Genomic DNA, 16,698 nt, shown 5'->3' with positions numbered 1-16,698 from the left:
ACGCCTTTCCATCGGTGGAGGTCAAAACACACTGGGTTAGCATTTGAGATCTCTAGATATGCCAGAGTGTGGACATTACTGTAGCAGGGGAGATTGTATTACCAAACCACTGCAAAACAAGGAATGGTTTTTTTGGAATGGAGTGAATGGTGGGACAGGAAGATGATAACTTTGAGGAACTGCCTGCCAGCAGTTAACTTAAGATTTAGCATTTGACACAGCCCAGCTGAGAAGAAAGAACAGGAGGCAAAGGAGAAGAGCAAAGAAAGACAATGAAGGGGACAAGATTCAGTGACACAAAAAAAAAATATGCAGCAAATAAAAAAAAGCATGTACTCCCCCAGTTTCCTGTTTCCACTAAAAACATGGATTGTTTCCTTCTGTCTCTTACTGGTGACAGATTGTGCAAAATGTATGTGGAGAGCTGGCTGGAACATAGCTCACAGTCTGCCAAGGACCAAATGTGTAACAATTTCAAAATGACAGCAACATAGCCACTAAATATTTGATGAGGAAGTCTTTTAAGTCATAGATTACAAATCCCCCTTTAAAGCAGGGGAAATATTCTATATTAATTTTACTCATTGAGAAATGTAAACAGGGTGAGAATTTGCTTATCCGAAGAGTTACAGGCTGTTACAAGCTAAAATTTAGAACAGAGCTCTCTTTTATGAAACACTCAGTGCTTGTGATTAAACTGTCTGCAAATTATGTTTTTCTCCCATAATGCAGTTGTGTAAGCTCTTCATTTCGGTATTCGAATTGGAAGGAAAGTAAGGTTCATCATAGGAGAGTGTCCGGTGGCCTAATAAAATCTCCCCCTCTTCGCCATTTGTGGCATCTGATCTGCTCTGCTGTATTACTGCTTGCTTACCCAGCTTGCTCCTAAGATGGCATTCACATCAGGTTATAGCAAATAATTCCTTTGAATGCAGGAGGAATTGGAGTGGGTTACGCTCTGCAAACCCCTGCTGTTTTCATTGGGCTTGGCTACCTAATTAAAGATCAAGTCAACTTCCCAGTGTTGAGATTCAGGATGAAATCTACCACATGCAAGGATGATGAGCCTATCCAGCAAGGAAAATTAAAGATAAAAAAAAAAAAAAGTCAAAGCCTCTGAAAGAAAGGAAAGGCCACCTGGCAAAGTTTATGAAAGGCACACTCTTGCTTGCTATGTGTGAGCTGCATAGTGTTAAGAACATAATCACCAGCATGCACTTCAGACTGGGGCAACCAGTTCTCATTATGCTTTTGTCAGCTCGGAGAATGAGAAAGATGTGGTGTGAGCACTGGTCTGGATGCTGGAACTCATGAGTTCCCATCCTGGTAATGACGAAAGATCACTGTGTGGGCAAGTCACTTAACCCCTTTGTCGTTCTCTTTTTTTTAAAAGTGAAATGAGAATAGTATTTCCCACTCAGGAATGTGGAGGAAGATTAATTAATGTTTGAAAAGCCAGTCTTGCAGTGGGAAGAGTTATATAAGAGCTAAGTGTTTATTAACGATTGCCCTTTTATAGAAACTACTTCTTAGCACAGTGATATGGTAGATTAATAATGTGCTCCACCTGGAAAATAAGAGATTAGGGTGAATTTAGGAAGATTCAATCTGTTGGAGAAACCACGAAGTTCTGACTTAGCTTTTATTTCAGCAAAGTCTCACTGAACTCAATGCTTCTTTTGCCTGACTAGTATCATGATACCCTTTTCCCCTGAACTAGTCTAATTTGCTTGGGGAATAGGAAATCTCTGCAGTTTCAACTCATGGCATCACTTTGGACTTTTTCCATGACAGAACATGAATTTCAAAGGCAGAAGTGTCTTGACACCAAGAAAAAAAAAGCTGCTGGAAGCTGCAAATCTTTGGTCCTACAAAGAATCCACTGGGACTGTGTAAATAGAACTCCTTTGCCACAGCTCTGGTTATAAAGTCCTCCAAATTCCTTTTTAGCTAGGCATGTCTCAGCTTGCTGCCACCCTTGAAGGCCATCTGAAACAGCTTTGGCGGTGGGAAGGGCTCAGTTGCAGAATTACTGCCGCCCCAGCTTGTATCGATGCTTGCTGGTTTTCCCTGGTGAGCTCATACTTATTTTGCTGGAGAAGGGAAAGTCTGCAGCCCCAACTGATTTTCTGTGCCATCCTAAGCTTGGCAGGTAAAATCCCTGCAGGGTCCTGTAGGGAATGGAGCCAAGGCCGCAGCCTTGGGACTTCCTGCAGGGAATGCAAGTTCCCTTTTGTGCAGTGAGGGAGAAAGATGCGTGAGACTTATATTCAAGGACATGCTGCTTTTGTAAGGTAAAAACTGTAGAGCTGGAATTGTATGTTTTCAGGCAGAGCTAAATAAAATAAAGTCTGGTAGAATTTCTAGACATATTTTTGTTTTTAAATATAAAACTCCCTCTAATAGGTAAATTGGGCTGGGTTTTAGAGCTTATCTGATGATGTAGCTGGGTCAGCATTAATGTAGGAGCAAGCTATATAAGAGCAAGATAGAGTTGGACAGTATGTATCACGCAGCTTTTAACTCCAAGTGCCGCCTCCTTTGTCAGTACAGCACTGATCACCTCATAGTGCTCTGAAAAGAATTTAAGTAGACAGAAGTTTTGGAGCAGTATCAGTAGTTCATAGCAGAAGAATGATTTTTTTAAATTTGATCTTCAAACGCACACAAGTCAGGGGGATATAGAGAAGGATAGTATCATACTCAAATAATCTACGAGAAATGTAGATCTCTCTCTCTCCATTCTCAGAAGTCCTGTAACATTGCAGGGGGGTTGGAACTAGATGATCTTTAAGGTCTCTTCCAACCCAAACCCAATTCTCTGATTTGTATAATTAAAGGGAGTTATCTTTCTGAGATAATTTAAACAGCGAGCATTTTGTAGGACTCTCCGGTTTGATGATTACTTTTGTGTTACACTTTTTTTGTTGTTTGCCTCTCTGGCAGCATCTGTTCCACTGCTTCTCCTTTGCTCTGTAGGACCACAGAGGAGGAGGAGTAGTTTCCCTCTCCGGAATGCATTAGAAGGATACATGCCTGGTATTAGAAGAAGGGAGACCGAACTGGCGTTTTATGGAGAGCTTGCATCTAACAGCAACCTAGTTGTTCAAAATAAAGTCTAGCAATAAAGTTAGGGGTACAGATGAAATGAAGGCAGCTGCTTCAAAGAATGGATGTGCATGTGTATCTGGGCATTTTATTTCTCCCCAGCTTCCCCACCTCCCTCCTGCAGAAGTTCTCATTTCTAAATCAAGGGTGCTCAAAGACTTAAAAAATCTGTGGCTGAGGATACATTACATTTGGAAAACCTTTTGTCCTGTTAGGATGACTGTGCGATCATCACCATCCAGAATGGAGAAAACTGGGATGAGACTATCTAATATTCCAGATCACTCATCTTATTCATAACATGAGGTTATTTTACACATTGCTAATAAGGCAAAGTATTTTCCTCGAGGGAGTTTGCAAATGAGCTAGAAAAGATGGAGAATCAAATGTGTTATCATACTAGGCTTTGATTTACAATTTTCTATCATCGGTTCCAAAATGTGAACCATCAATTAGCTTTTTGTGAGTAGTAGCAGAAAAGTATAATAATGGAAGTTTTACTTATCCATAAATGAGTAATTGAGGTGCGTCTTTTTTATTTTTATTTTTTTGATTTATGGAGCCTTATGACTTTCCCAGACTCGGGTGTCTGGGGAATGGGAAATGGGTATCTATACACATTGCAGGATACATTTTCATTATCAGGGCTGAGTGAAGTTTTTCGGAGTGAATGGTGACTTCCCCCTTGGAGATTTTTTCAAGGGGTCTAAAAGCAAGACAGAGAACTAGAGACTGCTGGGTTCTGTTCTCTCTTCTGGCACCACTTTCTTTGCCTTCCTAAACAAGCTATGCAGGACAGACTGCTGGGCATGACATTTATTCCTGTGTGAAATCCTTGAGGTTAATGAAGCTAATAAAGTGACTAAAATGTGGCTGAGAGTAAAAATTTGCAGGAATGGCACTATGCTTCTTTGCCTTTGTTTCCTGATCTTTTAAAATGAGAATAATTGTATTTGGTAGCCGAAATAGCTGTATAAAAGACAATGAACATTCAGAGACTGCTTTGAAGATGAAAAGAGATAACTTTTCGAGACAATAACATGAATTAAAGACTTTATAGAAGTTGAATTTGTATGTAAAGAATCTTCTGACGAAGCTTGCCCTTGTAGTGAGTTCCCTGTGAAAATGTAGACCTTTCGTCACCCTGAATTGTTTCATCCTGTTCCTAATACCTGTTGACTTAGTCCTAAAATAAACGAAAGTTCAGAAGGAGGATTCTTTGTCACACATTGTATTATTTATTGGGGGTGCTGAATATGAAGCTTACCTGGGCAAATAAGTATCACTACTACATGTTCTTCTAGCAAGAAATCGTGGATGATTTCCATCTCCTTGTCTTGACTAGGAATCTGCAAATAAAGCTATTTATTACCCTTTTACAGAAAGCCTTTTTAAAAAAAAAATAAAAAATACCGTTTCCTTTCCTCAGAGATCGTTAATGAAGAAAATAATGACCTTTCTTCTCAGTGCAGTTCCCATTGCTATGCATTGTGCAGCACCCACATTGGAACTGCCATTTCATTTAATTTTACGTGCAATCTTGTTTAGTAATCTTAGCAGAGAGGATTAGGGCCGTATGAGCTGCAGAGACTGACTGAATGTGCGTTTGCCTAGGCCTGTAGGAAGGACTGCTGGCAGCACGGTGGGGAGAAGGCTTGTCTGGGGACTTGCAGCTGCAGGACTGCCCTTCTGTCATCTTTCCCCACCATCGGTTGGAAGAGTTTTGGGTGGGCGCGTGGAGAGTGTGGTGCTGCTCTCGGGGGAGAAGGGAGCGTTGTTTGAGAAAAGGATGCTGCCATTGCTGCGGATCACACTGATGTTTCCATTCTCTCTCCCCCTCCCTCATATCTCCTTTCCTTCCAGTCTGTGGCAAGCGTTACAAGAACAGGCCTGGGCTGAGCTACCACTACGCTCACACCCACCTCGCCAGCGAAGAGGGTGATGAAGCCCGCGAGCAGGAGACCCGCTCTTCCCCTGTCCACAGAAATGAAAACCACAAACGTGAGTAGTGTTTTCCCTTTGCCTTTGAGATCCTTTCCCGGGATGTTGCCTCCACCCTGCCTTTGCCTCGCGGAGGCTGGCGTGATTGCCTGGCTCCGTTGTGAGTGATTGGGACCTGGATGCTTGGAGCTAATCAACCGCAGCTCACTCGGGTGCTGGCTCAGCTAGTCAGAAATTCATTTCAAACCCAGCATTATCTCTGCAGCAAGTCACTTTTCCATTACTGCTCCTGTGGGGAGGAGGTGGCAAGGAGAGGGGGGAAAAGAAGAGATGCCCAACCTGCCCATCATCAAGCAGCCTCCCAGCGGCTGGTAGTAGGGATGTCACAAAAATAGACATCCAGTAGTTTGAGGGGGCTGCCTCTGCTTTTCCTTTGAATAAAAGACATTTATCCATGTCTCAGCTTTTTAGGTATGAAATTCACAGCACCTGTTCCCCTTATCCTTGCATCTCCTCCCCAAACAGCTTACCCTCAACTTCACCAGAAAGCTTCTTCTTAGCTAAAGTTTGGGAAAATCTGTGAAAAAGCATTGGTACTGATATACAAGGAGGAGAGCTGGAACACGAAAGGACAAAACAGTTATGTGTCTAGCTTCCCCACACTGGTATAGGGCTGAAAGAAATCTTTAGAGTACAGGTGACTCTATTTTACTGTCCTTCCTCTGCTTCTGAGGTACAGAATTGGGAGTCAAGGAGGTTGTTTTATTACTGATTTTTGCAAATTTCTAAGCCCCTGTTTCTCAAGTTTTCCAGCGTGCAATACTATGTGATGTTTGCTTTCACCTTGGGGTTTGTGTAGATAGCTTTGTTCACTTTCAAAAAGTCCTTTCGGATCACCATGTGAACTGTGTCATTTTAGTTAAAAGTAAGGAACAATGTGGACAAAGCAATAAAATGCTTATGGGGGAAAATATCTAGGCAAACACTTTCTGATACATTAAGAAGAAGTGGAAGAAATATGGAAGTAGGAAAACATTTTCTTTCTAAGCAGGATAATTGATAATTGTCCCCAGGGAGGTGTGGGAGGGGGTTTCCTTCCTCCAAAGCATCTGCTACTAGCCACTGTCTCAGCTTGAAGGGCCGTTTAGTGTGATCCCATTTGGCAGTCCCTATGTTTCTGTCACTTTTATGCTCTACCTTTTAGTTATTCACATGTTTTGTAGGTTCACAGCAAAAGTAATTTTGACTCCTCCAGCTGTTGATAAACTTGAGCTGTCAATGCAGTTAGAGTGACTGCTTGGGCGGGCTGGTGAATGTCAGTGCTCAGCCAGTAGCTTTTGTTTACTTACCATTTACATAATCTCTGTTGTGGTTTTTTTTTTTTCCCTGTGCCTGCCGTAGTCAGTAATAGTTGTGTATATGAGAGGCATATTGCAAATCTGTATTGAATTCATATCGATAATGGCCTTGCACAGATGCCCAAACAATGATGTCCCCTGTCCTTCAAGCTTGTCACAGAGGCCAAGGGCAGTCTCAGTCCTTATATTTCTGGTGCTTAGGAAATGAGAGAAGTTAGGAAGACGAAGAGCTAGAAGGTTAGGAGCTGCCAGCCTTGGCCCATGGAAAGAAAGATGCATTTCTGGGAAAGGGTAGAGGGGCAGCTGCTCAGGCTTGTGTTCCCCCAGAGCTCCCATGATGCATGTGGCAGAGGGAAGCTGCTGATGCACAGATCCCCAAACAGACAGAAGTTGGGAGCCGGTAGGGTAAACCTCTCTGAGGTCCAGATTCCTGAGCAGAAAGGATCTGCTTAACAACCAGCCAGGAGCCAGTGAGGTGCGGGCAACAGCCATGCGAATGTGAAGATCACCCCTGGGGAAAGTCCCAGACGCCGGAAGGTAACTCTCCCAAATGGCTTAGCTGTCGCAGTGGCTGTTTGTTCCTTTTTGCCTGTTTGTTTGTTTACAGCCTTGAGCTCAGATCTTGCATCTTTGCTCTTTCACTTGGCAATATTTAATTTATGCTGCCATTTATCTTCCATGTGAATGCTAATTGTCCACATTGCTAATGTGCAGTCATTAAATGGTCCCTTTGTACAGGGGGATGGTGGGGAGTCAGGGCATCAGATCCTTCCTCTCCCCTAAGAACTGCTAGGCATGTGTTATGAATTAGATTTGACAGGTCTGCTGTGTCGCAGGGCTCGGGCTTCAAGAATCCTCTCTGCATGGGCTTGGGGGGCGGGGGGGGAAGAGGGGGAGAGGGAAGGCAGGGGGGAATGTTAATCCAAACAGCTAATCCGCAACCTACTGAACAGGAGGACCAGAGATATGGTATAGAGCCGGGCCTGGTTATTTGCTTAGCAGTGTGTCAGAGAGATATGAGCAGCCTGATTTAGAAAAGGCAAGGCAAATTCAAGCCAGCCATTTGGAATTTGCCGTGCTGTGGGAGGTGAGCACCGGGTCAGCAAAGTTCAGGCGGGCGGCTGCAGTATGAGCTTCCTTCCTCTGTACCCGCATCTCCTCTGCAGCCTCCGCTCCTTGCAGCACCGGGGGTGACAGCAGCCGTGCTGGTGCAGGGGGGAGCTTTCTGGAGCAGTGCTTCCTCAGGATTCAGGATTCATGAAGCCCAGGCTGGTGCCAGCTCCACAGCTGATGGCCTCTTATCTTTCTGCACACCCAGTCCCCTCTATCTTTACTCTTCTCCTCATGCACAGACCAATTTAGGTGGTTCAGTAAATTATCCAGGGACTGGGAAAGAGATCTAGATAGGAAGAACCTACCTGAAACTGAGAACCACTGAATAGATGTGTGTCAGAAACGGGGACTGGCCCCAGCCCCAAGTCTCGCCTCCTTGGCACATCTCCCTGTCCTTGACTGTCGACAAGGTTTGTTTATTTACATCTCTCTCTCCTTCTGTCCTTCTTCCTCGCCTATAGATTACCCCTTGCAACATGGAAGACAGTTCAAATGTCTTCTCTGGCCTTTGCCTTTCCTAAAACATCTTAGCCTGGGCTTTGTTTGAGGTTTAGTTGCTTTGTTTATGTCTTATCTAGCCCTTTGACACAGATAAATAGTCCTTCCTCAGTGCCTACTCTTGCCCCTGCCTACGTACACATTTATTTTTGACTTTTCTGATTTTTTTTTAGCAGAGAATGGAACTGTGAAAAGGAAGTTATAGAAAACCCTTAAAAAAGTCAACTCTCCCCCAACTCCACTGATAAAAATAAATGATCTCACACCATTCTCAGCATTTTTTTTTTGCTGGCTTTTCCTCCACATGTTGGCACCGAGAGCGTGAGATTTGTGAGCCCAGGGTGCATCCAAGCCTGCCACAAAACACCTGCTGTTTTATTCCATCTCAGTCCATGGGTACAGGCCAGCTCTGGGGGCAGCTGGTGCTCACAAATTTTGAGACACTTCTGATATAAGAATTGCATTAGACTTCTATCTATTGAGATGTGTGTGTGAATGAGTGTACTAGTATAAATGCTCTTCCTTAATTCCTGGGAGAATAGGATAGTGTGTCTACGTGGAGAAAAACTTCCTCTCCTTTAAAGGAGGAGAGTTCTCAGTGGCATTTTGCTGTGTGAAACACTGGTTGCAGGCAGCTGTGCAGTAAACAGCAACTGAATGGATCTTATGCCCACAAGCACTTTGGCCAATGACAATCCTAAATAAAGCTCGTTGTGTGGGCTGTGGCTGGCCTGGCTGCCATGAGCAGGTTGGTCCATCCTGCAGTACAAGTCAGTAGTTAACGAAGGTGCAGTCCTGTGCCCCCCTGTCACTCTGCCACCTTGTGCATCTCACCTGCACACCCACCTGTGTACCTTCATGGCATTAGCCTGTTATGCCCAGTTCCATCGCAGATTTTATGATGTGGATAAATCTCTACTGGAGAGACCAGCCAAAGTTGTTTGTGTACTCTAAGCATAATTGGATACCCAGTCTCCAGAGATAAAAAATTAATGTGCTAACCTCAGTGTGCCTCCAAGCTGTCCTCCAGCTCCCCCACACAGTCATCTTTGAAACATTTTTATTTCCATCCAGGCAGGGGGCTGGCCATGAATAAATGACGAGAGTCAGCCCCTCAGTTGGAGACGAGCTGTTTGTTCCTCTCCACAAGCAGCATCAATTTGAAAAGCTACATCAGGCCTACTTTTTTCCCTGCCTCAGTTCTGACCCTCACTGGGGCCATGATGGGAGCTGCTTCTGAATGCAAGGATGCATCAATGCCCACCTTGCAACAAGATACCCTGCAGCAGGTGCCTTTTCAGTGAAAATATGTACATTACCTTGAGTTGACTTCTCATTAGTTTAATCTGTTTGGTTTTTTTCTTTTCCAGAGCTTGTTTTCATAAGGAGAAAGAGTCAGAATACTAAAAGAAACAGTAGTCATTGCAGAGGTTGGAACTGCATAACAATATCCACTTAAACCCTGCTCACAACTATTAATTTCTCAGATTTTGTGCCTATGTTTTGGGGTGCTGAGGAAAAAAATAGATCAGTTGTTTAGAGTTTTGGAATAGTGGAAAATCCCAAACTTGTTTCCTATATTCAGAGACCCATAGGTGAATGTTTATTGTTTTATTTGGAGCTGTGGGGGTCTTTTTGGTAGTTTGGGGTTTTTTGGGGGCCTGCTGGCCAGGACCTGAAATGTTGTTGTCAATGCCCAGCTCTCATTGAAGAGAAGCACCTAGTGCTTCTCAGTGGTTTATGAGAAAACATTTCCAAATTGACTAGTTAGTTTTTGATAACTGTTTTGAAAACCCAAAAAGTTTTGACTGAATTTGAACTTAGGTGTTCTGCTTTCTCACACTCCAGTGAGCAATTTGCAGATCTAAAGCCTACAACATGTCACAGGGACCCATTTAATGACACTGTCCATTCTTACCTGAATACTGAGGAATGCTGCCATACAGGGCTGTGTATTGGGCACTATAATCCCTCCTTGAGTTCCCTAAGATGATGGGAATGATGCATTTCAGTGGCCAGAGGCCAAGTTTCAGGAGAGGTACTCCTCCAAACCAGAAAATTCATATGTTAATATGTCAGACTTTTTTGTCTGCCTTCCTATTCTGTATCTCCTACTGTTTATTGTCATGAGGCATTAGACAGTTACAATGATTTACTGTGAGCAGCAGGATTTTGGCCCATGCTTTAGGTGTTCCTGAGAAGACTCTACAAGATCAGTGCATAGATGTTTCTATGAAGTGCTGCCTTATGGTGCAGGAATGCTGACTCCCCACATCTAAAAGATCTGATCAGTCGATTTTCCTCGCTATACCTTCCACTGCCCACCTCCCAGCTCATTCATTAGCTGTTCAACTCAAGGGCCATATCGATTCCTGTAAAAGACATGATCAAATGCTCTTCCTTTCCCCATATTCAGAGGCTTTCTCTGACTCCTACAGATGTTCCTCCTTCTTGTAGCATTTCTTGTAGCTTGTAGTGCTCCTTGGCCGTGCCACTCTGTGAGCGGGGGCTTGTAGGAAAGGCAAACCTGTCAGAGTTGCTAAAAACTGTGCAAAGACAACAGCTTCTTTTATCCCCACTGCACCAGCTAACTCAAAGAGAGAAAATCCAGTTACTAGGGAGAACTGGCAATGCTTTGGGTGGGTGGTTCGCAGCACCTCTCTCAGTAGCTGCCAGCAAAGGGCATGCCCATGCTGTGTGGGGGAGTGCAGCGTGGGGAGCCCAAGCTAGCGGGGGCCCATTGGGCTGTGTGGGCTGATTAACTTGGCTCTGGGAACAGAGCAGCAGCCATTTCCCAGTGCTACACCCAAGTTCAGAGCTTATTTGGTTGAATACGGTGCCAGGTGGACACAGATGTGTCGCTACCAACCCAAGCTGCACTTACAGCCTGATGGAGGGTCTCTGTATCAAGCGTCCCAACACTTCCCGGTTTGGGGTTAGCCAACAGGCTTATCTCTGGTGTTAACGACAGAGTAAACATGCCCGGAGAGGCTGGCCATTTCCTCTCATTCAGTCTGATTTACACTTTTTTCCTGGAAAATTGCAGTGAAAAATCCCTGCACTTAATTCAGTGGTGAGGGGGCTGCAGAAACGACTGTGCACACCTCTGCCTGGTTGTGCATGCGAGAGAGCCCTGAGTGCATTTCAGCTGTACTTTGGCCTGTTCCTCACCACACCGGGGGTTATATATATTATGTTTTTCTTTTATTGTTCCTTTCCACGGCACGGTCTAGGCCTGAGCACGGAGGCAACCTGCCTCTCCGATCCCCACCATTGCTCTTTACACCCCAGCAATGACCGGGGCCATGCCCAGCCAGGCATCGCCCTCCTCTTCAACATAAGCCACAGCCCAAGTGATGCTTTTCTTTTCCCTTCTCCTTTATTTTATTTAATTATCGCGTTGCAATTTCTTGCATGAGCCTGCCTGCCTATCCTCCACCGAAGCATTTTGAGCAGCGAATGAAGTGGGCCGGGCTGTGATTCCTTACACTCGAGAGACGAAGCAATAACAGGTGGCAAGGCCGGAGGCAGGCCTGGCTGGGCACTCCGGTCGCCATGGAGACGGGCCAGGCCTGCCAGGGATGAGCGCTGGCGGCAGCAGGGGGGGGGACACAAGCGAAGGCACATGGGGGCACTTAGGCTATAGGTTGGGATTATATGTCATCAAGTCCTCCAAGGGGCTTTGCCGACCGCAGGCTCTCAGGCTACTTGGCTGGCGTTCTGCTGCGCAGGCGGCCAAATGTCGGACTGGAGCTTTGATAGCAAGAAAAAGGGAGGTGTCGCAAAGGAAAACCGGGCCTCTGTCTCAGACAAAGAGTCTTGTAGATTTAAAAATAAAATAAAAAAAAAAGGCAAATCCACCCCTTTTCCTCCATTGCAAAGTGCATTGACTGGATTCAGGCCTACATGCAGGTTCCCCGGGTCTCTATTGTGCCTTGCAAATTTTTGTTGCAAACAGAGTAAATGGCCTGATGCAAAGCCTTTCAAATTGAATTGAAAACCTCCAGTGGGCTTTATTGGTTTTGGATCAAGCCCAGAAGAAACAGGTAAGAGCTGGACAAAATGTGCTAGGAAAAATCCCTTTGGGAGAGCATATATGTCTGACTGTAGCAAATTCACTGTAATCGTTTAAATAAAAGATGCACAGCCCCCCACCCTGACAGCCGGGCAGGGCCTCTACTCCTCAGTCTCCATTGCCTTTCCAGTAGTGGGGGTATGATATAAAATAGGGATAAAATGCCACCAAACATAGATGCCCAGCTTAAACCATGGTTAGGTATTATGCTGGATTATCTTTAGGCTGAAGAAATATATGTGACTGTGATTTGGTACCAAAGAACAGAGAAAACAGTTTTTCTTTTAAGCACTGGTTCCAGCTTCAAAGTTTTAAAGACTGTGATCCAAATCATCAAAATAACTTCCCTTAGAAATCAGAAAACTGAAAATCTACAAGGTTCTATATATTTGGGGGTTTGTCTGTATGTATTTAAGGGTCACATTTTGAAGGAAAGCTATTTAAAATATCTGTATTCTGAGTTTTCTAATTAAAAAATGGGACAAGAATTGCTTCTTCTGAACTTGCCTTCTAGTCAAGATATTTTCTACAGCCATGCGAGCTAGAAAACTGAGATTCTTATTGAGTCATGTGGCTCCAGGAGATGATTTAGCAAAGAAAAATCTTAATTTCTTGATTTCTCCAGAAGCAGATTTCTTTTATTATTAAACTGAAGCCACAAGGAAGATAATTTCCAGGTTTTTTGATTACTTGGGATGGGAGAAAGGAAACTAGAACTCTAGTCTCAGCCTTCAAAATTAAGAAGGCACAGAAATTATTTTGACTATATGAACTCAGTCAATTTGTTTAGCTTTCTAGATTTTGTCTACAGAGCAAAGTTACCGTGTGATATACTACAGAATTTATTTAATTTACAGTACTTATTTTGCCAGAAGACTCCTGTGAATGATGGTGCCATATATTAAGTAGGTCTTTATTCTGCTTAGCTTGGTATAGCTTGAAATTAACTTGATTAGGCTAAAAAGAAAAATATATTTCATAATAAGCACATACCAAAGTTATTTGGAAATACTGATTTCATTGTCAGTCTCAGATTCTTCACATGAATCAGCTTTCAGGTACAGAGAAACTATTGTCTGAACTATCCAAATCTTTCTGTGTCCCTCCTTAATGCATTTTTACAAGTATTTTTTAAAATTTTATACTCTCATTTATTTTGGGGCAGATGTATATGAAGGCAGGGCCTTTGATGAAACTAGAAAGCAACACTGAGTTGAAATGTCAAGAGGCACTGATTTAAATATACCCCCTATGAGCACACCTTAGCTCAGGCAGTATTCCTCAAAGCTCCTCAGAGCTTTTGATCTCTTGTTGCAGTTTGTAATGTAAAAGAAAATCAGAGGAGTTTTGAGTAAGTTAGGACAAGACCATGGGTGATTTCAAGGCTTTACTTTAAAACAGTTTCTGATGCTGGATGAACATTTTTTAGACAAAATCCTTGGTTGTAGACACCCAATCCAAATGAGCTGACTGCTAGTGAGTTAATTCTCATTAGCTGAGTTATCATCTGGGTTAAGCTAGGACCTTCTACTTTATGATTTAAAACAAAAGTGGATACCTAGTTAATTACTATGTCTCAGATGAAAAGCAGCAACACATTAGTCCCTAGTGATCGCTTTGACTTGTGAGTCCATTCCCATACTTACTTTTCTAAGTAATTTTATTAATTAAGGGATAGGATTAGGATTGGGTTTTTGGGCCATAATACTCTTCTCATGAATATTGCACGTTGTATCTCACTATCTTTGCTTTGTTTCTTAATTCTCCCATCATTTGTGAATAACAGTAAAATAGAACTGAAAACTCCAAGGACATACACCAAAAAAATCCTTTGAAAATAAGAACTCTGCTTACTATCATCTGGAAATCTCTTTATTCTCAAACCTTCTGTGATTTAGCCTGGGGCTTAATTCACTGTACAGTACCAATCAGCCAAATAAGCTTGAGCCAGGTTTGATTCTAGTTTTTGCACCTGTTAGAACAAAAAAACATTGAAGAGGCTTGGCTTATTTGGCTCTAGAGATACATCATTTAAGACGTTATTGATGTAACTTTACAAACTTCTCATCTCTGTATGTTTCAGGCCTTATATCTCTATCATGCTTAATTGAGCCAGGTCCGTATTTATAAGTGATGAGTAATTAATAGATAAGCACATAGGCGTTCATGTTAAAATTACATTAAGTTGGAAGAAAAAAAGAATAAAAGAAAAGAAAAAGGAGGTGATCAAAACCCATGCTTATTCCCTTGCCAGTAGACTAGGAGAATTCTTTCAGCTTCATCACAGTCAGCAAATACCTTCCACCTGTCCCACACACCGCAGGCAAATCGATCAGTATTTTTTTGATATGTATTTTCACAAGATCCCCCGTCTCATTTCTAGATCCACTGTCAGTGCATTTTAGGGTTGTAAGATGCACTGAAAAAATGTAAGTCACTATATGTGGAGTATTAAATCAATTGTACCATTCTGAATGGTGGTAGATGTGGAGCTCTTTCCCCAGTCTGCTGGTCGGCACCTTGAATGCTTGTGTTTATTTGTGGCCTCACCACAGAATTGCTGTGTGTTTGTTTATCAGCCAGTTCATCACTCCACCTCCAAGTCTTTCAGCTGTAATACGCAATGCTGCCTCCTCAAAGAATCACACGGGGTTGGAAGGGACCTCTGGAGATGATCTAGTCCAACCCTCTTGCCAAAGCAGGTCCACCTAGAGCAGGTTACACAAGAACATGTCTCTCACCATGAGACTTAATTAGGACCCAGCAACATTTTGGTTAGAGTCAATGGCAAAAGAGGCTTCTGACCTCACCAAAGGTTAATATTAGAATCTTAGTGTCTATCAGGCACTTTAAGAATCTTGGATGAAAGGTGAAGGAATGTAATAAGGAACAAAAAAAAAAAAATCACTGAATGCTGAGATTGCTGAGTTTGCATTGCACATGGCCTGTCTGTAGATGCAGCACAATATAAAGAAGTAATTACTTAAGTTTTTCAGAATGGGGCTGTAGTGGGAAAAATAAATGCTAGGGAGATCTGCTTTTTATACACAAAATATGTACAAGTAGCAGCTTTATGATCATTTAGTTACAGCTCTTAAAATGAGCCGGTGCGTTAGGCTTCCACCTGGTTCCTGTTATTTTTTGCTTATCCTGCATGCACGTATTAAATGCCTCCCTGCGAACAGGCAAAATGCTAACCTAAGGCTGGGAGCTTCTCTCTGGTTTTGGGAGAGCTGGGGATCTGCCAACCAAGACTGTTTCAGAGCAAAGCCCACATTCAGTAAATACTGTCAGGGACTCAGCGACCATGCAGGAAGATATTGATGTATTTGCAGCCTTATGGGGTTTCATTTTTTTCTTAATTTCACCTTACCTGCAATCTTTCAGTTACCAGTTTCCAAAAAGCTCAGCTAATCAACACCTGGAAGCAAATGGATCACTAGATGCACCCAAACCAGAAAAGCAAACTGAACTCCAAGGAAATTTTAATTTTAAGTGTATGTCTTGGACTGCTACCAGAAGCCCTTTAGAATGTCATTGTTCTTTGGGGGAAATTTGGATGTGGACAAAAAGACCATCAATAAAGACTGTCAAAACATCTGTTAAAAATCTGCAAGTTACAAAATGTGCATTAAAAAGATAATTAAATATAGATGGTGCAGTTTAAAGGTCTTCATTTTCTAGTTTGTAGAAATCTTCATGGGGTAGGCTTAGGCCAGGTATACCACTGGAATTTTTAAGTTAAAGGAGAAACAAAGACCAACCATTCCCCCCATTCCCCTCTCCTTTCCCCAGTTCCTAGTTAAGAGTGTACAGGAACAAGAATTTTTCCGTCTCTGGAGAGCAGAGGAGGAAAATGGCAGTTGTGAGTGAGAAAAAAAAAGCACACTGCTGTTCTGCTCAACTAATAGGAATGCAGAAGGCCTCTGCCCTTCTCTTCTTTCTGGGGGAACTACGTCTGCTCCTTTCCAACTATTCCTAGCTGGAAAATAAGAATGTAATTTCCCTCCTTTTTTTTTTCTTGGCTGAAAGAGTTTTTAGCTCTGCCGGCTGGGACGCCTGCCCTGGGCTCACTCTTGGCACATGTACTGGGTGCTGGGGTGGTGCTGGGGTGGTGCTGGACCTGCTGCCCTCCCGACTCCTCCCCGGGGGACAAGCGCTCTGTTGCAGGTCACTTAACCCTTGGGTGAAGCACCCACAAGTGGCTTTGCCTGTGAACATTCATGAGCATGTGAAGCAACGTCTTGACTAAGGACACCCTGCCACTTTGAGCTGTAATCCCCCCAAAAAGCTACTTGAAATAAAACCAGTAAGGGTACCGATCCCCCTCATCTCCTTGCTGTTGGTTTTAGAGTTTGGGGGAATGTATTTTTTCTTTTCTGAATTTGTATGTTGTGGGTTGAGGATTATGAGTGCTGTCTAAAAAACAGGCTTGGCTCGCTGACAGCACGTCAGATTCTGCAATAGGGGTTGTTTCTGTGCTTGTGGGTGTTGTAAAGTCCCTGAACTGTACAGGGATCTCGGGCAGCAGGTCCCTGTGAGGAGTCAGCTCAGCTGGCATTATAAAGCAAAAGGTGAAGTGCATTTCAGGCAAAAGAGATACAC

The 16,698-nt window shown here is 43.2% G+C and overlaps 1 protein-coding gene across 11 annotated transcripts in view; it reads left to right on the top strand.

The window, feature by feature from the left end:
• Window positions 1–16,698, top strand: part of DPF3 (D4, zinc and double PHD fingers, family 3) — a 182,797-nt gene that overhangs the window by 119,554 nt on the left and 46,545 nt on the right. For all 11 annotated transcript variants that reach the window (XR_001412012.1, XR_001412015.1, XR_001412014.1 and 8 more), the window contains one exon: window positions 4,972–5,109. Coding sequence is in view for 7 of the 11 variants with exons in the window: in XM_014941820.1 (XP_014797306.1) it covers window positions 4,972–5,109 (138 nt within the window). In the remaining 4 variants the exon portion in view is untranslated. The remainder of the gene's footprint in view (window positions 1–4,971; window positions 5,110–16,698) is intronic.

This window comes from Calidris pugnax, unplaced genomic scaffold (assembly GCF_001431845.1).
Source record: "Calidris pugnax isolate Ruff unplaced genomic scaffold, ASM143184v1 scaffold56, whole genome shotgun sequence".
In the NCBI taxonomy this organism is placed as follows: Eukaryota; Metazoa; Chordata; class Aves; order Charadriiformes; family Scolopacidae; genus Calidris; species Calidris pugnax.
Note: the sequence above shows the minus strand (reverse complement) of the source record. Positions and strands in the feature narration are given on the sequence as shown.